Here is a 26,734-nt window from a genome sequence, read left to right as displayed (position 1 = left end):
GTTAAGGCAGTCTGGGTTAAGAGAGAAACAGAATTCAGCCTATTTCAAGACAGCGTACCATCAAAATGATTTTCAAGCTACAATTTTAAGATCAAGTAGTGACATAATGTTGCCTTGAAGGAGTACTACAACAGTTCAAAATTGCATTTCCATTTTTTTTATTCAAGCTGCTGCCATAGCTGGATCCTAACTACTTTGTCTTGTTTTGTTAGACCCTATTTGTGTGGAAAATGCCTGAGTCCTTCAAACTATATGCCCCTTTGACACCCAGACTTTCTTGGTTTGCCTGTACTTATTAGGTAATATGTTGTCTTAGACTGCAGTGAATTTAAAGAGGAAAACTCTTTCATTTAATATATTCTTCAATTATAGTTGTATTATTTCTGTATTCTTAATATTCAGTTGTAGTTGCAAGTGCCCAACTGACTATCTATAATACACCTCCCTCAGTATGATTTGAGTTTAACAAGGCAAAATCAATGGAAATAATGGCTTTTATCTGGATTGAAACTATCAGCGGACTAAATGAGAAAGAGAAGAACTAGTCCTAATATTTTATACATGAACTATATATCTTACATAAATGTCCTCTGACATATAATTGTGGTCAATCTAAGTACATTCTAAGATTTTAAACTGGGTGTGAAATGCATCAAAGACAGATGGAGACAGAGAGTGAAAGCAAGACAGACACCAAGAGGACGAGAGAGAAAGAAAACTGACAACTGAGTAATCTGACGTGAATTTATACAACAGTGTGTTACTTTCAGTATGATGTTGCAAAGAGAATAACATAAGGCTATCACTCAAAAAACAGCCCTTTCCCAAAGCTGTGGCACACTTCATCTAGTGTTATTCTCACCTACTTTTCTATAATCATGAGGTCCCATTTATATTTCAGCAGCAGAGCAATTAGACTGATCTAAAAGTCTGATTAAACTATGAATACATTGAATAATTAAAACACTTTCATACAATTCCTTTGCCAAAAAAAAGGTAAAAAAAAGAAAGAAATTTGGATTTCAAGGGGCTTCCCAGGAACAGCACTTCATTCCTTCTTCTGGTTTCTAGGGGTCCCAAAGGCCTTGTACAGTACGTAAGAGGTAAACATTAAAATATTCATGCATCAATTAAATCTGTAGAAATTAATCTAATAAATATAACCTGACAAAGCTATTACGGGGTCTTAAACATGAGAAGTTATTATGAGGATAAATCCTGCAGGGCTTTGGTGGCAGTGCTGATTGCATGAGTAGTTCTGACTGATACAAATCTGCAGAGCTGGACTGGAGAACTAGTACCTCTAACTCATTAAATTAAAGGCTTTGTTATATATATATATATATATATATATATATGCTGCACTATATTTTAGTGCAGGCATATTGTAAAGTGAAATTGGAAACAAGATAAACCATCGAACTACGGAACAAATGTGTTGCTTTAGTTTGATTATGTGTGAATTACTCTGCAGGTGTACCATACCACGTTTTAAGCTTCACTCACTGTGTGTATTTTAGTGTGTCATGTTTTAATTATAATACTTATCTCTAGATCCTCTTTTAATTAACCTAAAGATATCTTAATAATTAATTAAATAGGCCTTGTACAGTATATAATAGTGATAGATAGATAGATAGATAGATAGATAGATAGATAGATAGATTCTTTAACTGAATAATTTGATTTAAGATTAAATGCAGGATTTTGGAGAAAAAAAATCCAGTATGAAATATAGACATTTTTAAGAAACATTTCACAGTATATGCAGTTCAAACTCTAATTTAGTGATAGTATTACTTACTACAAGACAAATCTGAGAGCAACTTGGACTGTAAAAACTTAAAAAATATATTTTTAATATTGAAAGCCCGTAAAAGTGCCTTGCCTGCCCTGGGACACAGTGTCTTGTCCAGGTTCTGAGGCAGGGTAATTGCTCCAGGGGCCCCCTGAACTCCAGATCCGTCTTTACAGCTTGTATTAGCATACATAATACTGCTCTGTGGACTCAAAGAGTCATGCCAATTGAAATGCAATCATTTTCACAGCAGAGTACTGCCATCACCACTTTAATTGAGTGTGAGAGAGCTTGCATGTGTATGTGCACGACTTTGTATCACGAGACAGGGGATAATTGCATTTGCAATACAACACAGCAATATGTTGTTAATTCAATGATAGGACTTGATTGCTTTGTCTAGTTGCATCCCCTGGGCTGCCTCATGTGTTTGTGATGTTTGTCAGAAAACAGAAGGTGCAGACGATAACTGCTGGCCACGTCCCTTCAGACTGTCTGCGCTGTATCTGTACCAATTTCCACACAGACACATACAGTATACACACACACACACACAGGGCTTATAAACTCTGCTACAATAAAGACAAGATTTGCCCTTGATATGAACACCCCACTGTTCAGTGACAATTATCTCATCATTATCTGTGGATTGTTTGTGTCAAATTACAAATGGAAAAACAGACTTGAAAGCATGGCTCCCTTTTAGAGTCCAAAATTTCCCTGTCTGCTCTTTATATCTCTTCAGTCCCTGAGCAGTGCTTTAGGCTACTGTGGGATTACAGAGCAACAGGACACAGATCACATGCAGTAGTATGTAGAGCAGCAGATATTACAGCCTGTACATATACTTAAGTCACATGTCATGAAGACCTTGAGAAGCTGGTCTTGTGCAACCCAATGACCTGCTTACTGCTTTTCTGGACCCACTGTTTGCTTACCAACAGAAATATCAGAGGGGGGGGGGGGGGGGGGCCATCATCTTCCTTTCCCATGATGCTCTCTTAAACATGAGGAGGCAGGGAAGCATTATGAGAGTCCTGTTCTTCAACCTCTTCCATGCTTTCAACACCATCCAGCCCTGCCTTCAAAGTGATAAGCTTCTGGTGCTGCACCCTGGGTCAAGGACTACTTCACTGGCTGTCCATAGCGTGTCAGAGTGGATGGCAGTGCCTCGGAGGTTGTGATTGGCAACACAGGTACACCTCAAGGAACTATACTGGTGCCACTTTTCTTCACTCTCTACACCTTTGACTTGTGCTTTAACTCTCATTCCTGTGACTGTCAAAGGTTTTCTGTCAACTCCTCTGTCATTGTTGGATGTATGAACAATGACAAAGACGAGGGGTACGGAGGACTGATAGTGGACTTCGTCACATGGTGTGACATCGAGCAGCTGAAGCGCAAGATAATATTTACATCTCTAAATGAATACACACAAATACTACCAGTATTTAATCATATGATATTCTGTATTAGCCTGATGTAGTGTGTTAACATAGACTTGCTGACTCTGCTGCTATTAGTCACACTACCGACACTGCAAATGGTGTTGTATAGTTCTACATTTTTATTTTGTTCTTATTTTAGTTTTGCATGCCAGTTATTATTTATTCATTGTCTTCATTTATCTGTACGTGTTGTTATTGTGCTGTTGAAACAATTAAAGTTCCCTGTTTTGGAGGAGTTCAGTAAAGATTTATCACAAAAATAGCATGTTTTACAACACTAGTAAGAAGTTAATATTGACTACATTTAACCCTTACCTTAACCTCTGACCTAATCTTAATTACCAAAACCTAGACAGACATGCACGTACACGCCCCAAAAAGCACTGCTGATGGTCCAACATTGTCCTTTTGACACAAATAGACCGCAGTGCTCTGAAAGAACTTACTGTAGATGACCAATTAACATAACAGAGCAGTAATTTCCATATAAAGTGGACAAAGCAAATAGCTCTCTAATGAAGATCAGTGTTAGTATGCTCGCTGGTTAATTTCTCTCATTGTCAGCAAAAGCCTGCAGGGACAAAATGATTGAATCGTGAGAATTTGTATCAATTGCATTAATTCCTAATTAGCCAAGCAGAGAAGGAGGGCATTAGTCTTAAAGCCTTGTTGTAGACTATTCAAGTCTAGAGCAAACTTGGCAAGGATTGCCAAACAAAATGGTTAAAGGCTACGCTGTGGGCTAGAGAGGCGCTCGGGGTGCAGTCAGGTTAATCTGTGGATATCCTTAACAAAGACTCACTTTACCTCCACAGAATGTGTCTGTGTTACTAACAGCGAGCTTGTGGTGCTGTATTTTAAAATGAACAACAGTGTTATTAGGATATTTCCAATTCCAAAATTATTTCTGTTATTTATTGCTTTGAATGAATATCAGCCCTGTAATATTTATATAGTTGTTTACTCAATATATCATGTATATAAATATGTTTACACATACCTTGTACTTTATGGTATATTTACAAAATAATTATGATCTAAAATACTACTAATATTACAGGTTTGTTGTCGACGCGTATGATACATCAATACACAATACATGCGAATAAGTCCAACAGATGAAAGTGATTTACAATGTGGACAGACTCTAACTGTTGCAAATTTCAACACAAAGCTGAAATCTGGTGGTGTATACGACTACACAAAAACCAAGGCAGCTAAGCAGCCTTTAGTGAGAGCCTGACCCTGTTGTCTCTGGTGGGGCACTGACACTCTCTGGCTCGTAGGTGTAACTACAATGTGGCTGTGGCTGTGTGTGTTCATCGGCCTCAGTACTTCACCTCAGGACATCAGAAACTGATTAGATGAAACATGTTCATTTATGAAGCTCTGCACAATGTAGGTTTTAGACCAAATTAGACCAAATTACCAAAGAGTACACAACAATATACACTCAGTACCATTTTCTTAATTGAGATTTGAGATTTTTAAAGAAACTGGGAGACATGCTTTTATGAAAAGAATCATTCGTTCAACCCATTCAGCTTGATTACTTCTTTTCATGACTGGATTTGCTTGTTTACCTCAAATACACTTTTCTTGTTCTTGACCGTATTTAATTCGATTATTCTTATTAATTCTGTGAAGATGACACTTGTAGGAGCTGTAGTGTGTGGTTTTGGGTTGTGATAACTCTTATGTGTATATTCATGTTGATTCATGTTCATTTATCATATGTATTCTTTTGATGTATTTCTCTTTTGTTTCAATGCTTGTACATTTCTATATTTATGTGTCTGATGATCCCTCTTGAAAACAAGAAAATCAAAAAGGGGACATTAATTTATTTTTTATCACTTTTATTTCACATATGTTGAAAGGGTGTTAATAGCATAATCTCCGAATGTACACAACATACACAAAAACTCACAGTATATTCAGAGTATTGTTGAGGTAAGGGAAACAAAATACAAAAATCACCATTCAAAGATTATTGAAGAAACTGTTTTAATACCTACTATTGTTTCACTGTTTGTTTGTGTTGTTTATTTTTTAATTCTTAATTTAATTAATTAATAGCTAACAGTTCATTTTTCTGTCCTCCCACGCTGGAGGGCGCTACTCACAAGAAGGAGAAAGCTTTGGTGTCACATGATCATTCATGCGCCAAGTTTGGATTGTGTTTTGTTTCGTCTCCGGCCAGCCAACAGACAAGGTTGGTTAGAGCAGCTCAGTATAATCTTTAGATACGGTCATGGTCAATACACATACTTAGTTAGGCTTATGTCGGAAGTTTGACAAATGGAATTTCAAAATAATGTAAGTCAAATAACCAAAAAAAGTATCAAATTCATGAAAATAGCCTTTAAGTCGAAAGTCTCCACCGGAAGTTAATTTTAGGTTGTGCTCCTTGACACTAGAGACAAGCCGGCGGAGTTTCTCGATGTTATAGCTAGCTAATGTTACAGTAGCTATGAACCTGCAGTTTAAGGACACCGATGTCGCTGATACAGTCGAGAAACTTAAGCAGAAATATTTGAAAAAAAGGAAACAGGTTTGACTTTGACTACAAACTCACCATGGCAACAAAGCTATCCTGTTCGAGCAACACGTTAGCTACTTTAGGTCACCGTACACGTACATTTTGTTGTCAGTGGTCCAGTCGTATGATTAATATCACCAAAGTCACGTCAGTGCTAACGTAGCTTACTTTCATATTCGAGTTAGTGAAGCGGTGAAGTGAACCCGCGCCTGTTTACCCTGTAACGTTAGCTAAGTAAAAAACTTCTCATCAAACAAATACATTTTACAATGAGTTAGTTTTAACATTTAGCTACGAAACGTAACGTACTTCATATAAACTACGTTAACTTATAGGTTCTCTTGTTGTTATAACGTTAGTTTAATATGAAGAAATAATAACGTAAACGTCCTGTTGTATTAACGTTATGTGGTTGTGGTTTTTAGTTGCCGTCAGAAGACATTATCTGTGGAGCCAGTGATGGTAAGTGCACTTTACGTACAGCGTCCTCATGCTCAAACAACCCCCAAGTGATACAGTTTGAGCTAATTTGCCTAACATTGTTGTATGTTTACTGTTTTAGAGACAGTACAAAGGCTTATTTTGGCCAGCAGACCTAAACGGCCGAGCAAAGAGCTGGAATGCTATAACAAAGCTTTACAAGAACTGTTCAAAGCAGTTGCAAACCACCCAGACCAGTAAGTCTAATGAGACTACTGTAACAAATACAGTTTTGTGTGTTTGTGATGAGTATTTTGCCTTGATCAAAACGTGGTTTTTCTAAGGTTTTGTAGCGACCACAGTCTAAATGGCAGTAATCAGGACCTGAGTGGGGACTCTGCAGCTGCCCCTCTTCAAGACTCTCACGGCCTGTTCACAGAAACAGGTGTGTGTGTCAGAGCAAGGAAACCAACCACCGGTGTTTTGTGAGGTAGAAAAAGTCATATCTGACCACCTACTAGCAAACTGAAAGTAGCTAAGCTGATGCTGAAATAATTTCACAGTTCCTACTTCCTTCAAAGTGTAGTCATGATTAAATTATTGCCATTTTAAAATGAAAGGTGTAACAATATTATGAATAATAAAACAGACATCAGTGATTAGTCCTTGAATTTCTTGTAATTTATTTGCTTAATTCCCTGTTATTGCTGAAACTTGAGATTTATCCTAACAGCCTCTATTATAGATAGATAATGAGCTAACTTTGAGCTTACCTCTATTATAACTCTTATTTGTCCAGATGTGACTTTGCCTTCATATCTTGAGGGTAGCCCTGGGTCCCTGGAGTCTGATGGGAAGTTGCAGGGAGCTCGCCAACTCCCTGACTCATGCCGTTCCTCTTCCTTTGTACTAGCAAATGTATACCAGGAGATGATGACCATCTACGAACAACTGAAAGTGAGAGAACAGTGTTAGCATTTTCCAATATTTGTATTTTGTGATTGTGAAGCTAATTTTTAGAGTCCAGTTTGAGTGAGAGAAGGAATGTCGTATTGTAAATAAATTGCAGCGAGATCAATATACGTGTGTATGCAGGCAGAGCGACAAAGCCAGCAGCAGTGGGAGAAGGAGCTGCAGGAGCGAGAAAGGAGGCTGAAACAACAGGAGGAGGCTTTTGGGAGGGTAGCTGGCCTGGAGGAGATGCTACACGCTCGTATAGCAGCTGTAGAGGAGGTCAGACACATATAGACTCACACATTCAATGCAAGTGACATGTTATGTATTTTTTCACCACAAATTGCTCTCGCATCATCCACCCTGTCACTCGTCTTCTGTCAGGTCAGTCACAAATTTCCAAATTATACACAGATTGTCATACTGCTTGATCAAGCCCTCACACTCAAATTGTGTTTCCATACAGTTTTATTGTGATATAAGAAGATTTTATTTAAAAATCTACATTTTGTTAGTAGGAAACTAGTAGGTTCTAGTGTTCAGATATTTCAGGACGTTTAAATAAACCCCAGGCATGTTTTCAGGAAATGCACTATACGGCATTGCAGTAATTCAGCTTGATCTGTAAGCCTATTGATTTTAGCATATGATGCTTTTCAAATCAAATATACAAACAGAGTAAATCAAACTATCATTTCTGTCATTTCAAACTATCATTTCTGTCATGGACCACAGTAGACTGACTGAACGTAATGTGTCGCTGTCACATTCACGCATTGCTGGTTTGGTTGCACGGTTCATTATGTGTGAATATGCCTTTGTTATGTATCACCAGAAACACCAACAAGAGGTGAGCCAACTGCAAGAACTTCTTCGAGAGAAGAGCAAAGAGAACAGGAGACTCAAGTCCAGCTTCGACACCATCAAGGAGCTGAATGAAAACATGAAGAAACAGGTTAAAATTGTTCCCATGCAAGCTGTGTTTGTTTTTTCATCTTCTTAAAAAAGCTCTCTGTGTGTACATTTTATTGTTGTGTTTAAATGTGTAGGATTTATGATCTCTAGATCTGAACATATCAACTGTTTTTTTTTTGTAAAAATTCTTTTGTAAAATATGAAGCATCCAATACTGACGTCTACTCACTGTCCCAAAAACCAGCTAATGTTTAATTGGAATTTTCTTTCTTCAGAAAATAGATGAACTGTTAGTACTTTCGGCCACAGGAGGGCGCTATGACATAATTCCCTTATTTTTGAAAGTTGACTAATACAAAAGTGATGTAAAATCACTGAATTTGTTTCTTAGTCTAAGTCTCTTTTGGGAACTATGCTTTTCCTGCTGTTGATTGAAAACCTCCTTGCACCAAATACTATAGAAATTGCAAATTTCATAGCTGATTGACATTCACTATTTATAAATCCAACAGTTAAATGAGATCAGTGAACAGAATAAGAAGTTGGAGAGCAGGTCCAAGAAGGTGCAGGCTCGACTTGAGAACCTACAGGTAAGAGAACATATTAACCAATGCACAGATGGTCATGCTTTTTTATCACTAGATTGCAAGCAGGGTGGCACAGTGGTGCAGTGGTTAGCACTGTCGCCTCATAGCAAGAGGGCTCCAGGTTCAAATCCCGGTCTGGATCCCTGTGTGGAGTTTGAATGTTCTTCCTGTGCCTGCGTAGGTTTTCTCTGGGTCCAAAAACATGTATATTAGATTAATTGGCTATTAGGTGTCCGTAGATGTGAGTGTGTGGCTGTCTGTCTTTGTGTCTGTGATTGACTGGCAACCAGTTCAGGGTGTACCCTGCTTCTCGTCCGTAGTCAGCTGTGATAGGCTCCAGCCCCCTGCGACCCTGATGGATAAGCGGTATAGAAAATGGATGAATGAATGATAGAATGCAATTTCTTTTAGCAGGGAAATTGATGTTTTGTGCCTAATAGCTTTTGTTAAACCTAAATTAAATCAAGTTAAATCAACTGACTTCTTAACTGGCTGTTTTTAGAGGAAATATGAGCACAGCATTGCATCGAGAGGCTGCATTAAGAGCACCGAGTGTTTTAAACCACCCCAAAAGGAGAAAACTGCACTCTCTGGAAAACCCAGCAACCAGGTATGAACGTTCTACACAGAAAGTAGGATATACTTGAATTAAAGCTTTCCTTCTCCACAAACCACATTCATGCTGCCAGGTGACATGATAAGTCATAGTCGAGGACAAAGCTGCACATGTCCTTTCAACGAGGACTTTTTTTTATTCCTGTTCCCTGTTCAGAGGACATTGATGGTGGCAAACTTTCATTTTATTATCATACCTTTTCACAGTTTAATTAACACCTTGAGGCTCCCCAGTGAAATCCCAGTGCTGATGTAATGTTCACACTTTTCAGAATAAGTCTGTATGTCCCACGGCTGAACTTCAAATAGACGTAGTTTTGAATTCTAGTCATATTTCTTACAGTCTTGACTTCTCTGCATCGCTTAGGTGCTCATTTTGATACCACATATTATAGGATTCAGTTCAAGGTGTGAACCTGACAGATGATAAATTTATCTATTAAAATAACAACTGTAACTATAGTCACCATTTTGTGTCAAAACCGCAGGTCACAGCTTTAACAATATAATTAAAGTCTTTATTTATTCACGCTCCTTCCTTTAGGGCGGCTGCAGTCCCGCTCCACTAAAGGTACTAGCCCTTCTGTTGGACTGGATTCTTGACGGGCAAACTTTCACATCAGTAGTAGAGAAAGGCAGGAAAGACCAGTGTGTGCCTCCAGAGGTCATACTCAACGAAAGATGCCTTAAGGTGGTGTGTTCACTTCCTGTGATTTTTGGGTTTTATCTTACCTTCATAACTTCAGGGCGTATTTTGGTGTCATAACCCCACATTTTATTGTTATTTTCAACGCTAATAAATTGTCTTTGGTTCCTTAGGTGCTGCCACTGTTAGCAGATCAGCTTCATCACACTCCTGTGTCAGAACCTGACCTCCTCCTCAACCTTCTTCGCCTCATTCACTGGGCTTTGAGACACATGGATAGCGGCTCACAGGTAAAGATAAGATCTGATTTATTCCTGGGCTGTTGCAACAAGTAGTTATAGGATGCATTTAGTATGACTACAGCAGCAATAAATTATGGGCGGTATGTTGGCTGTTTGCCTCATTGTTTTTAGTTTTTATACATTTTTACTGAAGAATAGTTGAAGAATAGTCCAGGCTAATTGCAGAAATTGTGACCCTTTGCAGAGTAGTTTGTGTGTGTGATTTTAGTGTTTCTGTTTCTGGTGGCTGACTGTGCATGTGTCATTATGGCAAAATCACAGCGCAGTCAATCCATAAACATTTTATTTTGTAAAACAGGAAGATGTCTGATACTGTTTTTCTGTCTGTCAGAAAACTCTTTAGGCAGCCATGTTTTGTGGTAGCCATATAGGAAATCACAGCTCAGGGGGAACATCAATGTGCAAAAGCCAATGTATCCCTGAAAAAAAAACAAACTAGGATGTCTGCCCCTCAATGCAAAGGTGTATTGCCTCACTATCTTTTATGTGATATATTAGACTTGAGAGTTGTGCACACACTGCTGCTGTACTACTGAGAGTGATGTCCACATGAGAGAACTCTCACCAGTAACAAGTTGGTGCAGGTTATGCTGTCTAACATTATGTTACACGCTACAGTACTTTCGTACAAAGCCTCGTTTGGAGACGCTCCCCTGTTGAAGTTGTTGCTGTCACGGTTAATATAAACACTTTCATCTTCCATTTCAAATTAAAAGTCATCTAGAGTTTCAGTGGACAGTTTTCAGTGGAAACCCTTAATTTCTTAACAAGGCTTTTATTGAGAAACTTTTGTAGGAGTGTGTTGTGGAGAATGTGTTGACTTGCAAGGTTCCCACATGCACTTGGAATACTGCAATCGTTTCTCTAGTTTCAATAGAGCAAAGTTAATTCTAACTTAATTTCTAATTTAGAAGGAGAGAAGTTAAATTGAATGGCTGGATTGTGGTGCCGCTACTCTCCCATACGTACTGTTCAGTGGGAGCGGCTGCTGGGTCATGTACAACACCTAGTGATCAAAGTCAGTGTATCAGTGTTGTTGACCTTGCAAGAGATAAATGTTATTCTAGAGAAAGCTGCAAGGACACTTTCACAATATCATGCTGCAGAAATCAAACATGACACACAGCTTTCCCTCAGAGCTATACATCAGAGAAATACACATCTACTTGAAGCAGGGGATATCCACTTTATCACTACATTTCCCTGCACAGCACGGCAGGCTTTAATCTTTGGAGGTCCTGTCGAGTTCCATCTTGTGTTCCGATGAGACGTGTGGTTATTTGAAGTCCCTTGCCTGTCTCTGTGTGTTCATCAGAGTCTAGGAACTGGAGCACACTGTTTCTGTCTTTGTAGTTTTAATAAGAATGTGTGTCCCGCATCTGGCCGGAAGCTGCATATCATACACTTTCTGGGTGAACTGGAGATGGGTGATAGGACAGTTTTGGTCTGTTAGTCTAACCCATTTTGTCTGTTTTTCTTACATTTGAGGGCCAAATACCAGCCTCCAGCTGTAAGCCCTTACCTTTATCTTATTGTCTAACCTCCAAGGCCTAACTATGAGCTAGACCCCAGCTTTCAGTCTCTGTCCCTGGCCCGCAAATTTTCTACCCGCAGCCTCCAACTTCCAGACACCTCTGCTCTTTGGCCACAATGCATAAATGAAATAAGGGAGATAATATGAAGAGTGGGGTCCTTGTAAAGACAGAGATAGGGGGTTGAAGTGGGTCTGACTATCAACTTCCCTGCTTTGGAAATTCATAAATCTTGCATAGTAACTGTAGTTTACTGTGCTGATTTTCAAGAATTCAAGGAGATTTATTTGTCTTTACACCTATGTATGTGCAGTACTTAGAGCAACTTCTCCAGGATGCTACATGATGCTACACAAAAGACTACACACTACACACACAAAAAAATCTAAAAATAAAGAATAAAAAACAGAAATTTAGAATAAAGAAAAAATAAATAAAAAACCACCGTGTTTGTGTGTATTTGCACAGCATGTAGCACTGTCTGCCACTCTGCGGCGAATAGGAGAGGAAGTATCCAAGATCCCAGCCCACCTAACGGTCCCTCATTCTGAAGATCCAGACCTGCCCAAGACCTGCAGTAGGGCTGCAGGTGAAGCCCGCAGGAGCTGGCCCCTTTACCGCAGCCCCTGTCCTCACACACGCACCCTCTCCACCCTTATCGTCCTCCGCACCGTCACGCAAGGTAATAATACTGAACACACAGATACATACAGTATCTAAAGCACTATATTTGGAAAATGTAAACAGATGTTAATTTATGAACTTAAAGCTGGTTAGTAAGGATAGTATAGTATGAATAGTATGAGTATTTTCATTATCAATAAATGTGTTGATTATTTATCTGATAAAGCAATAGTGCATTGAGTTTGTAAAGTGTCAGAAAAAAACTGAAATATACCCATGACCATTTTCCAGGTAACCTCTACAAAATCGCTTGATTGTTTGACTGAAGTGGATTACTCACTGATATATTATTAATATTAGCATACATCCATTTATCACAGCCCCTTATTATTATTATTGTTATTGCAAATAATCTCTAGAATCTGCATCCTGCTGTGCATGTAGAGATGTTTCTGGTGGAAGGACATGTCCACCAGCTGAGCCCTGTTAATCAGCATGAGTGATAAGTGAATTTTAATTACAAACCACTTTGCCATTTCGTTTCCATGTATCTGACACCCTCCTTATGGCTGCTCACCGAACTGTGCTCTGCGCTCCACAACAAGAGTCTAACGACATGAACATGATTTGGATTGTGATATCAAAGATAAGCTGGTAATAAATAAATGGAACATGATGCTGTGATATTGTCGCACCAAGCGGAGACACGCAGACTTTTCCATAGCTTGCAGATAGGCTGTGTAATATCCGCTTACTTTTGGCATCTGGGCAAAATCCGTGATATCCCCAAACACAAGATGTTACATTTTCGTTTGACTGTAACTCGGTGTCTAGACCACAAGCATATCTCTCATTTGAATCTATGCAGCTGTCTGCATTCATGCCTCAGCTGTGTCTCATGGGTGTGTAACCGTGACCTGAAGCATTTATTTATGCTTCAAATCAAAGCCTAACAAAAAGTCACAGTGTAATATATTTATTGACATGTTGCTACCTTGGTGGAGCACAGCAGCTGCCATTATGCCTCATGCTAGATGGTTGTCTGCTGTTTCATATTCCAGAACATTTCTTTTTGGTAGTCTTTATACTGTGTCTCCATCTTTGAACACCATGTATCTGTTCCCCCTGACGCATTGCCTGTGTAGTGATGTCATGGCCGCCAAATTGAAGGTGACCGTCAGAATCGTAATCAGAACTGGAAAATATAAGCAGTACATCTGCTGGGACTTATCACGTTTCACCATGCTAGCTCACCACGTGTGTAGGTGTGAATCCAGGGAAACAGCAGGGTGTTAAAACACAAGTGTTGTGTTCTCACACGTACTTAGCAGACTGTGTAAATTAACTTCTGAGTGCAAAGCATAGATGAAAGCTGAAATGTTCATGAATTGCACTGTCTTGTCTGTGTACTTTATCTTTATAGTTGATTAAAGACTACTGGCCAGAGAAGGTTTAGCCATTATTATCAGGGCATACACATACACAGGTTTAATAGCCACATGAGCACGGAGGTACAAAGGTACTGAGGTAAACCAGAGTTTCCTGCTGCTTGTTGTAGTGGAGGTGCCCCACCTCACCTTTGACTGATAAAAAGATAAAATGTGTCAGGAACCTCACAGTAATGAAAGAGAGCAGCATGTTGCAATGTCAGGAGAAAAAAAAGAAAAGGAAAAGTAGAGACTTAGATAAAACCTGCTGCACTGCAGATCATTGGACCCCTACTGATATCTATCTTAGATTTTTGTTTTCTTTACAAAGAGCATTAGCCTCGCAGAGCCGCTTGCGTGGCTTCAGGCTCTTAATCTTGTTCTGATACAAATATTGCCCATGCTACATAAAGATTTTGTTCCCTTTCCTTCCACACCATCAATCTTAGTGCACTCAGTGGGTGAAGGCTACATATTCTGACATATTTTATGAAACTCTCCTCTGAACTTACCTTCCATCTGCTCGTAATGCGCAGTGACTCCAGCAGTATGTCTCTCTATAGACTATTTTATGTCAATCTGCTGACCAGGTTTGCTTTCTTCCTTTCTCTGGATTGACATGAAACCGCATTGGCTATAATGGGATTTTACACATAATAGGTACCAGTCTGAGACAGACTAACCGAACTCAGTTCAAAATTTATGTTAAAAGAAAAAAGCTTTTATCCCATGTCAAGTTATATAAATCCAGCACTTTTGAACATTTGAAAAGTATTTATTTTAGAACTTTGAAAATTCTCAGAACTATCTGAGATGGTCACAGATCATATGTTTGAATTTGTCAGGCAAAATGGGTTTTTGACTTGAAAAATGACTGCAGAAGAATGACAAGCATTACAGCCAGAAAGTGGTGAAGTGTGAGGAAGAAGGCAAATGCGGCTTGCATAGTTGAGATCAGAAAGAGCAGATGGAAGACAACATTCCCTTTACTAAGCAGGCACAACACAGAACATACAGCAGCAATGAGTAATCAATTAGGTTCGAAAAAAATTAATCAGGGGTTATTTTGATAATCAGTAAATCGATTTGGTGGTTACATGTATCACACAGTGAGATTTACACACTGTTCTTGATAATTTGTCTTTATAGTAAATCAAATATATTTTGGTTTTAAGCAAAACATGACATTTGATGATGTGATGGGCACTTTTTCACTTTTTTGTGATGTTTTATAAACCAGGCAATAAACTGCTTTGTTAAAGTAATTGGCAGATTAATAGATTAGACACTCACGCTGGCAGGTTAACATATTAGACGCTCTAATTTGAAACCAAATCAAGTATCTCTATATATGTTTTTTGTCTATCCTTTCTCCAGCTGATGTACTGGCTCAGGCTCTGGAGAGTCTCCACACGCAGTTGATGTCGGAGGACAGCAGAGGCCTATTCATCCACTATGGAGGAGTGTGTGTGCTGCTGTCAATGATTCGTGCTGGTCGTGGAGGTCTGCACACACCAGTAGACATCCTGATGCAGCTAACCGAACAGTCCCGTAAGTAGACATATGTCACATGTTGTCGTGAAAAGGAATCACCAAAGAGGGTTTAGGCTTGATCAGCTGTGGCTGACAGTCTTCATTGCACTCAGTCCATTAGTTTTGTATACTGTTTAAAGATTTTTATCCTGTTTCAGTAATTGTTGAAATAATAGTATTTACCATAGTATTTATGGTAAATAGTATAATAGTATTTACCACAGTCCGAATGAAGTACGGGTATATCTCAGAACATTAAAAGCAGCACTTTGTGGAGTTAGCAACACCGCTACAGCAAGGCTACTTTAGCTGTTAGTTAACAGTTTTGGAGCATCAGTGGACAGCAGAGAAATATATAATACTATGTATAGACAAAAGTATTGGGATGAGGCTGTTTACAGCAACAGTGTCTGGAGCTGGAATACAATTCATTAAAGTCCTTCTTGGTGTAATGGTCAAGTGTCCCAATACTTTTGTCTATATAGTATATGTATCATTACATTTCCAACCTTCTGCAGCATGTCGCTGGTGACCTCAAAACTCATTTTTGAAGTTATACATTTGACTTTACCCAAGAAACCACCTGTGGTTGACGTAGCCTTGAAATCTGCTATCAGTCTTCTAGCCCAGATTTATAGACTGTCTTTACCAACACTAGTTACTTTGATTTACATCAGCTCCTCCTGCAGTATCACTCCACATCATCCCCACATAAAAACCACATGTGAAGAGTAACAGTTTGTCTGCACTCACATCAATCATAAGCCATGGTTAGGCAACAGATTTGGAAGTTGTGGTTGTAAAAGCTCGGACCTTCACCACCTCCTGTTTTTTTATAGAAAGACGAAAAACATGACAGAGGTGGATGGGGAGGAGAGAACAGCTGCAGTGTATTTCCATGGAAGGGCAAGTTCAGCAGGGTTATGAGCAATATCTTTTAAGACTGCTAAAACGCACCACAGCCATATGCTGGAGGTGACAGGCTGGAGCTGTGTGTGTGTGTGTGTGTGTGTTTCAAGGGGACTTTAAGTCTAGCAGCACTTGCTAATTATTGTGTTTTACAAGCAGTTAGAGGAGAGGGGAGACGAAAGAGTGGGAGAAAGGTTTAAAGGTTACCAATAAAACCAAACCAAACAAAAAGTTGCAAACATACAGCCAGGATGTTTGTGATCGTACCATGACAACTTGACCTGACATACTCAGCCACTTACACAACTCGCCTTACTAACAGCACATTCATTAATCACAAGTCGTGCAGTTAGGCACCTCAGCACACACAAACACAGCTTTTACTGGCTTTGTCAGGTTAACGACATCTTATATTTAGCTACTATAGTCACATATGATCCTACTTGGTATGTACAATATGTTTGCTTTCTCTGTGTGTTCACCACAGAAAAGACATTTGTTGTTACATGCAGTAATAATTATATAAAAAGCTTAAATTATTCTATTCTATTTCTATTCTATTTATAAATTACTTAAGAAAGAGGTACAGTTCATTTAAAGGGATAAAGACAGGACGGTGTGAGCAGAGGTGCAGCATACATTTCTTATCAGTGCCTCATGAAACAGATTTAAAGTTGCAAGCAACATTATGATAATTTAATCACAATTTCAGCAAAAGAAGGACCTACCTGAGTGATAGCTTATTAGCTTTGACATGATTTTAGCTCAGGTCTGGAAAATTTTGAAAACTTAAAACGCCTACAGTCGATAATTTATGAAATGAAAACAATCTTATGTAGTGATGAACCTGCAAAATTAAATTATCACCTGAACCTCGTTTACTTTAAAGAACTTTATGTCCACAACTTTACTTTTTTATTTCCCCCTCACTGCCCCCAGAGTATTGATTTTGTCTACAGCTGACAGCTGTTTTAAAGCTTTAAAAACCCACTGCACATTACCTGCTCAGCAACAGCAGACACAGCTTTTAGCTGAACACAGTTGTTGTGTGTTGTGTATTTCCAACTTGTTTCCAGTGCAGGTTCAAGTTAAAAACTTTAATAAGTTTATTATTCTAGAGGGTTTGAAGTGGTTTATGCACAAAGAGAAAGTCCGCACATGGCGAACACCCACAACAAGCTGTACACAATACTGCTGTGCAGCAGTGCTTATGAAGTACAAAAATACAACATGAGAAAATCATTTTAGTATGATTGCCAAATACACAGATACGCTACGGCTTCTGTGTTGTCTCTTTAGTGCTGAAATGATCATTCCATTGACTGAAAGTGTGTGAAAAATGGAATAATATTTCTGTAATACGGTATTGTTATTGTCTTGTTTCAGCTTTTTTGTTAAATGTATAGAAATTGTCCAAGGTCATGAATTATATATATGTGGTAGCTCTATGTAGATTTATGTATAGTGATATTATAACCTTGAGAAAAGGGGATGTTTTGCAGGAAAAAAACACTGACCGATCTGTCCATTCCTGCATTATTTTTCTCATATTATCAGATTCTACCCATCTTATTCCTTCTTATCTGAACCTGATCCTATTCTTCCTTGTCCAGTCTTCTGCTGTGATTTGATGCCAGCAGAACCTCTGTACAATCAAAAAAAGTCCCTCTGTGGCTCAGATTGTATTCTCTCACCCCTGTGCATGGTCTAAGACAGGGGGGAGTTAGTTTTTGAAGGAGTAGGAATGTGTCTTTTTAACAGAAACAAATGTTTTGCTTACTAGAACTTCATGATGCACATTTGCTTTCACTCATTTAAAAAATGCACAGCTCCCATCTGTGTGGATTGATGCTGTTGTCCTTTTTCTGTTTCATCTCCCTGTGTGTGTGCATCATGAGAGAATCACTCTGACCAGCATCTGTGTCCCTGTCGAACTCAGTTTGATCGTTAAAGTGTTTTCACGGTTTGTTTGTACGTCTGTGTATTGTTCATTTCTATGCAGATCTGGAAAGTATGGCAACACAAAGTCGATAATCTCTTTAGAAGTTTTAAAATTGATTTAAAATGTGTTTTTCAGTAGAGAAATTGTTTTGTTAATATCCCACATTCTTTGTGCTGCTTGTAGGCTACTTAAATCTCTTCCTGGACGCATGCAGCTGTGAGGAGTTTTTCCGAACAGTCTCTCAGCTCCTTAAACACCCTCGTCTGGAGCTTCCGTCGCTGGAGAAGCTCTCCATCCTTCTTCAGAAGCTCTCAAGTATCAGGTAGAGTGATTACATCACACACTGAACAATGAGTAACATTTCTCTGATTTCGGATTCTAAGTACCTGCATGCTCAGAAGTGTATTCTTAGCATTACATTAGTTCACAAGAATAAAAGTAAAAGGGGAATATCTGAAAACAAAATAGATTTTTTTGTAGCATGAATGCTTGTTGTTTCTGATTACCTACCATGTTGATCATCTTGTGAGCCCACAGATTTATCTTGTGGCCCCTTAGAAACGTCACAGCCCCCAGTTTGGGAACCACAGGATAATTATTATAGCCACAGTTTAGCTAAATCAAGTTATTATGGTGGTCGTGTATTTATTTGATCTTTTTGTATACTGAAGTCCATGTCAAATCCACACCTTCTGAGGCTCTGGGGATGGAAATGTTAGCCATGCGGTCCACCACTTTGGTCCAGACCTACATTTTATACAGACTTTGTTGGTTCCCAGGCCACGAATCCTGATAACTTTGGTGATTCCTGACTTTGCCTCTAGAACCACCACATCTGGGGGTGTTTAATACTATGTATTTCCTGGACTCTGCAGGTCCAGCGTGTGTCAGTTGGTCGTCAAGTGTTTTTACATCAGGCTAGTCATTTGGTTCTTTACTATCAAGACTGAATTCCTTTTTTTTTTTTTCTTTTCAACTTGATTCTCGTGACCTGTTCAGTCAAAGGCTGTAAACCTTAGACCAATAGTTATACACCTGTATTATACCGGCGAGGTACTAAAGTGTGACTGACTCACTGGTATATGTTTCAGTTAATGCCTTTGGACTGACGAATGGTTATGTTGCATTTTTTAAATTTTTTTTTTGTACAGGAAGAACCGTCGTTTCTTTGAACTGTCCTCTCTCCACCTCCAGATACAAGAACTGTACCACAAAGCCAACCACACACACACCTTCCTCTGCCTCAACCTCAGGTCCATCCTTCACAACCTTAAATAACACACAAGTCACATGCGTGCTTCTCTGCGTCATGATGGGTTTAAGGTCTTCCTTAGTATAAAGATGACTTCAGCAGGTTGCCTGGTCTTTCATGTGTGTACCATATTACCCACTGTACGATACTTCACAGCTCCATCATACCTCAGCTAACACATGCAGATACATATTCTGCATATCTGATATGTTTTTGAAGTTCTCTTGTCTGTCAGCAGTCCTTTTATGGTGTTGTGTATGTGTTGCTATTTGGGACCCGTCTGTTTTTATGTTTCACAATGTTAATTTGATGTCTTGTCTTCTGTTCTTTCTGTTATGAACCCCCTTGTGTGTGTGTTTTTTGTTTTTTTTTTAAATGAGTGACATGCTTGCCAAATGGCATTAATGGGTGTCTGATGTGCTCAGAGGAAGAGAGGCTGTGACTGTGAAGCTTTTTAATGACAATAAACAAAAAGAACTGAAGAACATTAAGATTGGACTGCATATGAAATGCTGAAATCCATATGTTTTGTATAAACGTGTCTTATTTGTTTGTTCCACAGCATGGATGGGAGTAATAGTCTCAGCATGGGACACGCTGGTGTTGTTAGTTGATGAAGAAGTTGGGCGCACTGGAACAATTACAGCTAATATTTAAAACGTACTTGTCGAAAACCACTCAGAAAAGCTTGGCTGGTCTGAATTTTGAAATTGAGTTTTTTTTTTAAAGCCCCCACAGCATACAATTTCAAAACTGCATGTTAGTTATTGTGCAAAACAGTTTTTAAGTCACAGTTCGAAGATGACGAGTTTGATGAAAAATTTGCTGGATCACATGTTTATTGTGGAATATGGATCACAGTGTTCTCGTACACTGGTTGTCTGTGCAAGGCCCTTGAATTGAACCGATGAGCCTACATGCGATTTGAACAGATTTACTAATAACAGGATCTCACCTTGTGCTCAAGAGGGTTCATACAGCTTTACCAACCACTGTGTAGCATGTAATGAATGAATATTCATTCATTACATGTAATAGTAATAGTAATCTCTGTCATATTTTCATTGTTATGTTAGGTTTAGGGTTGCAGCAAATGATTTTGATGATGAATCACTGAATGGCTTGGTTTATAAAATGTTGGAAAATAGTGGCATCTAGCATTGAGCATCACATCAAATCAATTTGTGTGTGTGTGTGTGTGTGTGTGTCTATCATGTTGTTACCTCAGCGAAAATGGGCAGTGGTAAACTAGAAATCGTGGCTAAATGGGGCAACTGAAAATCTTGGGGGGGTACACGAAACCCAAAAGTCAAAACTGAATTTCAGGAATTCTGTTCTGCTTATTTCTGCTTTACAGTTCAGTTTGGTGACAGATTGACTTGATTCTCAGGTTTACTAAATTCACTAGGTACCGTGAGGAGAAATAATTAATAGAAAAGTGTATATATGAAGGTGTCCTGTTCAGGATCATTTTTCTGGTACACTTCCTTTTTCCAGTTTGTCAGAAACCCACATTAGTTCAACTTAATTCAGATTTATCCCATTGGAATAAAATCAGAATGTACAACCAAAGAAATACAATTAAAAAATGCTCTTGGTACAAGTTATTAGCTCTTAATAGTTCAAGTTTATCAGTTTTAAGTAAGTATTTGAAAGTCTCTTTAAGGTTGCCAGTCAACCATGGGCCTCTTTCTAATACCAGTTTTTCTCTGTTTTGGGTCCAACAAAAAATAAGCTGGAGATCTCATATAATTAAATCCTATTTAGTTAAGTTTCCTTTGATTTGGTTCCTGATTTGGTGCTGCCCATTGCAACAGTACAACATCCAGATGTCAGTGTCCAGACAAGATGAAGGCATCCACAAGCCACAAACACAACTGGGCCTGCAGACAGAGGAACTCCACTTTGTCAACAGAAAGAACAGACACACACAAGTGTGCAGAACAGTTCCCATGAAGTCACCTTTTTCCTCTTTTACTGTCCATAGTATTAACACAACTAGATTTTTTAAGTTTTTTCTTGTACACCTTTTACACCACATACTGCCTTATGTGATTTACTAGAGACAGATCAGCATAGCTAAGCGTCAACAGAGGTGGCAACCAAGCAACTTAGGCCTAGTACACATGACGATGATGTGATACACAACAAAATCCTGTATCCACACAATTCAGCTGTACTGCAACAAAATCGAACAAGCTAACTTTTGGTTCCTCAGTCATCAGGTCAAGCCAGTGATTGTATCAAGTTGGCCACCCCATCGCTTCGTTTGAAATGAGATGTCAGAAATGAAGGCAACCTGTTTTATATATTTGAGTTAAAATGATTCCTTGAGTGGTAGGAGACACTTGGAAAGTACCTGGATCAAGCATTTCAATTACAGTAGTGGCAAAGATAGATAGATACTTTGTTGATCCCGAGGGAAATTCAAGGAGACACGTGGTGGCATTGGAGTGAAATGTAAAGATCAGAATTGTACAGTCAAACTTCAGTGGAAAATATCAGTTTTGAAAACAAGCTGGGCCATCATTTTATTTACTTTTAAGCATTTTTTAAACCAGGTTTTTCTTTTGATCTGTTCAGAAGCTTCTGGATCATGATGCATATGTTCAGCTGTGATAAAGGTTCAGGAGTGAGCTGTAGCTTATAGTTTAGCCCATTTAATGATGGGGAAAGTCACCCAAGTGACTTTAGTTTCTAACCACTGCAGTTATTACGTGGCTGGAACCACAGCACACGCGAACGCAATGTTAAAAGTTCTGTTTATATCAAAAATGAATGGAAAACTTTATTTTTATGGCCTTTTAAAAATTCCAGTGTTGTTGTAAATAAGTATAATTTAGTATTTAGTATAATTTAAACTCCATTGTGGGTGAAACCAAATTGCCAGGGCACAACTATTGAGCCCAAGGGGGAAATCCCCCTCGATCGTACTAAGCAAATCACCCCGATTAAGTCTTATCCTACCTCAAATTATTTTCTTGCTTAAATTTTTTCTACTTCAGCACTAACTGTCAACAGCCATGAAGCAGAGGAGATTATGTTATAGATGAAAGAAGTCCTGTTTTTCTGGCAGTATTACTGAGGAGGAGAGCATTCGCATTGCTTTCCCATTGTGGCTGTTGTGAATTTTGTTGCATCTGGATGATATCAGGCTTTATGATCAACAGGGGAACTCACAGTCTGGGCACTGCAGACACGTAGGCACTCATCCCGTGACCACTGCCATTCTTCACCAAGCCACCCATGGGGACATGTGTCCGACCTTGAAATGTGTTTGTCTCCCGTGTCTCGACAAGGAAGATGCAGTGCGGTTAATAAAATCGCTCTGTTAAAATCTCTTTATCATCAACTGTTTCTGCAGCATCCTTCTCTTCTGCCTGGGAGCACGTACACACTGACTGAGTAGACTGAGTACAAACTGATTACAAACTGGAGCGCCTTGTGAAGCCAAACATCATTTTCTTTCTGTCTACAGCAGCTCATGCTCCGTTTACTCATACTCCGTTACTGGCTTAACAAATGAACGCGATAATATCATATTACCAGTCGAGCCATATTGTTGTGATCACTTGGTAGTTAGGACATACAGAGGGTGTAAAGCTGGGGACTCTATTCCAATAAAATTGCTCAGCTCTCAAATTTGTCCACACTTTCCCTTATAAATTGAACCCAGCCCGGCACTGATTAAAGATGAACTTAATGAGACGCTTCTCATCTTCTGCAGGCTTGAAATATGGCTTTGAAAGAAAGTTTGTAGTTTCCTCTAATTTAGGGAAAGTTAAGACTCAGTTTCTCACCCAGAAGAGTGAAATGAAACACTTGAAACTGCTGCTACAGCATAATCCAATTTACTTTTGTTCATCTGTATCCTGAATGTGCTTTATGTGCTCTTTATTGTATGAATACATACTTTATTAGGTGTGCAAGTACTTTTGTGTGCAAATTCATGCACACAACATAGAAGCTCTGCCTATACCTTTGATGGATGTATGGATGGATTATAATGTAATAACAAAAGGTAATGTTTAGATGAGATGTTGCATCGCATCTGATTGTACAAGTGTCCGTAATGAAGGGTGTATGTGTATACAATGAAAGAGAATATATGAATATTCAAAAATCTAACTGGAACACCCTGAGCATATGGATGGACTGACAGGATGATTAGTTTTTGAGGATTTAGTTTTTGGAATTCATTCAAGTGACGTCAATCAACAAACTTCTCATAGCTGCATTTCAAGTGAAGGATTGCAAACATTTAGTCCTCATGTAGATTTTGGGAAGAATATCTCTTTCATAGGGCCTTATGGCCTGTGTACATACTCCAGGAACTGAACAGGCAGATTTATTTACTTTCATTACTTCAGTTATGTCTGGTCTGCACTACAATGGACATAGCAGTGTCTGGTCCGTGTTACCTAACACATTTAACTGCCAGTCCACCCTGCACAGCATCACCCACATGACTTTATGCACCGATCATGATTTATGTTTGTGTTTTTGCAGCGGGCCAAAATTTCAGAAAATTACCCTAAAGAGTCGCCCTGCTCTGGTCTGGCTAGTAAACCTCATTAAAATGTTATTTGGGAGGTGGGGGGAGGTTGCCAGGGGGAAACATTATCGGTTCCACTTCAACACAACCATAAAGTGAAGTTAATCAGCAGTTTGACATGGCAGACCACCAAATGTATATTATTTACAGCAGCCGCAGTATGTGTAAATATGCTCCTTGAGTAATGCAAGAAGCACATGTAAGTTGTGGTAATATACCTGAATGCAAAGGAGGCCAGTGTGTGAAGGAGCTGTGAGTGGAAGCAGCTGTCAGGAGTTATTTATGCTCGACAGGCAAAGATCACGCTGCTTTCCAAATTCTCATTTGTTTTAACTTCTTCTATTCTGTGCATCTGATAACAATTGTATCTGGTGAAAAATTAAGTGTCAAACCTAATTCAGGATAGTCTCTCTGAATTTCTGTCTGTTTTCCCGCTTTTCATAATCTTTCCGCAATCTGAATTGTTTATGGCTCATATGTGTTCATGGTGGTAACTTGTTTCAGTCTAACTATTCTATTTCACCATGCATTATTTTTGCTGGTGAGTGAGTGGGTATGTTTTTAAGGTTGTTATGTTTGAGGAACTCTGAAACGCAGAGTCTGGCTTTTTCTTCTGTGACTCTCTGCCTCCCACACTCGAATGTACTGCTTCTGGCTCACACAGCTGTTATCGCTTTAGTTATGCTTTCAAAGGTCAGTGACAAGGTTATTGCAAAGGTTTAAAGGGCTACAATTTGTTGAATTTACAGACAAACTGAAGCGACTTAATGTAATTATTTCTTTACAAACAGCTTTGTGCTAATTGCGTCCTGTCTGACAGTAGCAAGGCATCAGTATTCTTATCTAATCCGAATAAGTGAAAATGTCAAACTTTTACTTTTAGGGGTTCAAACAGATGGTTTTCCAAAAACATAAAACACTCACCCACCTCAGTCTTCAGTAATTTCAGCTTGTGGGAGAGTGGTGAATGAGGCAGAATCAGCTGTGATGTTCAACACTAACAGAAACATCCTAAATCACTCCTGCAGTATATTTCTTTCCTGTCTGTCAGTATGTTGCAGTATATCTAAACATTTTTATTTGCCTAAATATTACACTGCCTCTGTGTGTGCCTCCTGCTCTTCCATTTGTCGTAGAATTCCCTGTCCTCTTCTACACGGTTTGCAAAAGTCGGTACAAAATGACAGCTGTTCCTTGTGAGAATATTTACCTGTAAATTTGTGCTCCAGTTATGGCTGTTGAAAGCAATTTAATTACCAAGAAGGGAAACACAGTTCATCCTTCAATCCAGACAGACACATAGTCTGATTTAATCAAGTTGTCGAAAATACACCTGACTGTGGTCTGGACAGTGCATGTAATCCTGCTGTTTGATGTGTTCGCAGGTGACTGACAGAGACGGGTGTGTGCATGCAGTTGTTGTGTGGAGGACGAAGGTGTTGCTGGCTGGCAGAGGTTTAATTAGTCTCATGGTTGGCACTCCTTGCCAAGTGTGGCTCTCTATGGCTTCCTTCACTTCAACTCAAGCCAAAAGCTTGAGATGCAAAATCAAATCCTGAAGACACCCAAACACACACATAATGTGTGTATTTATTCTGTGTGTGTTATCAGACTAAAAGGCTTTTCATTTGGGATGGATTATCTGTGGGCACTTTCCAGAGTTGGAAACCTGATGAGGGAAAGACCTCAGTGTTGCCCTGATGCCCCACAGCAGCATCACTGGTTTTTCCACTGCCAAGCAGACCTTCTGTGAACCTGCCTTAAGATCTCTAGCCAGCACAAACACACCTAATTGTTTAGCTGAAGCCTTGGGAATCCTGCTGTGAACACACACCCACACACCAAGCCTGATAACAGGGGGGTGTACAGAGGTGACATCAGGTGGCTAATGTCTTTAGTCTTGAAAGTCTTTAGTGAAGAAAATAAATGATGATTTGGTGCAGCATAGGGATTTATTTAAATGCTGCCCAAAGCAAAATTCCTCCAGGTTGAGAAAACAGTTTATGTTGGTGCAGGTCAGCATCCTTTCATCCTCTGAAATGAAATATATGGTCCATAAATCAGGAATCTATAAAATGCAGTTCACAAAAGGTTACAAAATGAACAGAAAGTGATGAAAAACCTTTAAAGAAACTATGCAATAAAACAAGGTGAAATACGTTATTATCTTCAAATGAGAGGGGTGGTTTGACAGAGCCGAATGTGCATTTGAGGGTCAGAACTAACGCCTGAGTGAAGTTAAGGTCTACTAATCTTATCCTATAGTCTTTTACTAGTGAAATAATTTCTCGTTTGATGAACCATGTAAATAATATGTCACATTTAATGGCCTATAATTAACTGTGGGGGAGTTTTGAATGAGCTGAAAAATGTTGTGATAGTGATTTGCTATTTGGTGTCTCTAAACCATTAACAGACCCTGTCAGTGTCTGCTCTAATGGCTGACCACTATACGGGCTTATTTAGTATACTTCAGTGTCATTCACCTCTGACATTATCATCATTCCATTTTAATGGATTTGGATCAGTGCTGTACTGTTAATTTTATTTCCATGAAAACGATTAAATTGTAGACATGCCGGGGGTGTGGCTCTCTGGATGGTAGTGTGCCACTTTAGTCCAGACTAAAATGTCTTTTTGATGTTTTCCAGACATTCATGCTTTCGTGACTCCCTGACTTGTTTCTAGCACCACCATGAGTCTGTTAATGATTTGGGGTAAAAGGTATCTACA

The 26,734-nt window shown here is 39.0% G+C and overlaps 1 protein-coding gene across 4 annotated transcripts; it reads left to right on the top strand.

The window, feature by feature from the left end:
* The first annotated feature begins 5,442 nt into the window (after positions 1 to 5,442).
* Positions 5,443 to 25,410, top strand: LOC124066997 (coiled-coil domain-containing protein 138-like). 4 transcript variants are annotated; one of them, XM_046403966.1, is made up of 15 exons: positions 5,443 to 5,565; positions 6,214 to 6,250; positions 6,351 to 6,465; positions 6,553 to 6,653; positions 7,008 to 7,165; positions 7,304 to 7,441; positions 7,998 to 8,117; positions 8,590 to 8,667; positions 9,167 to 9,274; positions 9,824 to 9,970; positions 10,099 to 10,215; positions 12,228 to 12,441; positions 15,188 to 15,361; positions 18,378 to 18,516; positions 19,346 to 19,968. In XM_046403966.1, exons 1-15 carry the CDS (start codon positions 5,548 to 5,550, stop codon positions 19,470 to 19,472), a joined length of 1,791 nt encoding a protein of 596 aa, XP_046259922.1. In that variant the 5' UTR covers positions 5,443 to 5,547; the 3' UTR covers positions 19,473 to 19,968. The 4 variants fall into 4 exon arrangements, with proteins under 4 accessions (XP_046259922.1, XP_046259924.1, XP_046259923.1 ...); XM_046403968.1 differs by lacking the exons at positions 5,443 to 5,565; positions 19,346 to 19,968 and adding exons at positions 5,640 to 5,800; positions 25,387 to 25,410; XM_046403967.1 differs by lacking the exons at positions 5,443 to 5,565; positions 19,346 to 19,968 and adding exons at positions 5,640 to 5,800; positions 22,617 to 24,334.
* Positions 25,411 to 26,734: the final 1,324 nt, after the last annotated feature.

This window comes from Scatophagus argus, chromosome 11, assembly GCF_020382885.2.
Source record: "Scatophagus argus isolate fScaArg1 chromosome 11, fScaArg1.pri, whole genome shotgun sequence".
Classification (NCBI taxonomy): Eukaryota; Metazoa; Chordata; class Actinopteri; family Scatophagidae; genus Scatophagus; species Scatophagus argus.
Note: the sequence above shows the minus strand (reverse complement) of the source record. Positions and strands in the feature narration are given on the sequence as shown.

What these genes read in the sequence shown, in the direction of transcription:
- LOC124066997 (XM_046403965.1), top strand. Translation starts at nt 5,720, where the DNA reads ATGAACCTGCAGTTTAAGGACACCGATGTCGCTGATACAGTCGAGAAA. An exon ending in CTCGACTTGAGAACCTACAG is followed by an intron (nt 8,668 to 9,166) that starts GTAAGAGAACAT and finishes GGCTGTTTTTAG; the next exon opens with AGGAAATATGAGCACAGCAT. An exon ending in CCTCCGCACCGTCACGCAAG is followed by an intron (nt 12,442 to 15,187) that starts GTAATAATACTG and finishes TCCTTTCTCCAG; the next exon opens with CTGATGTACTGGCTCAGGCT.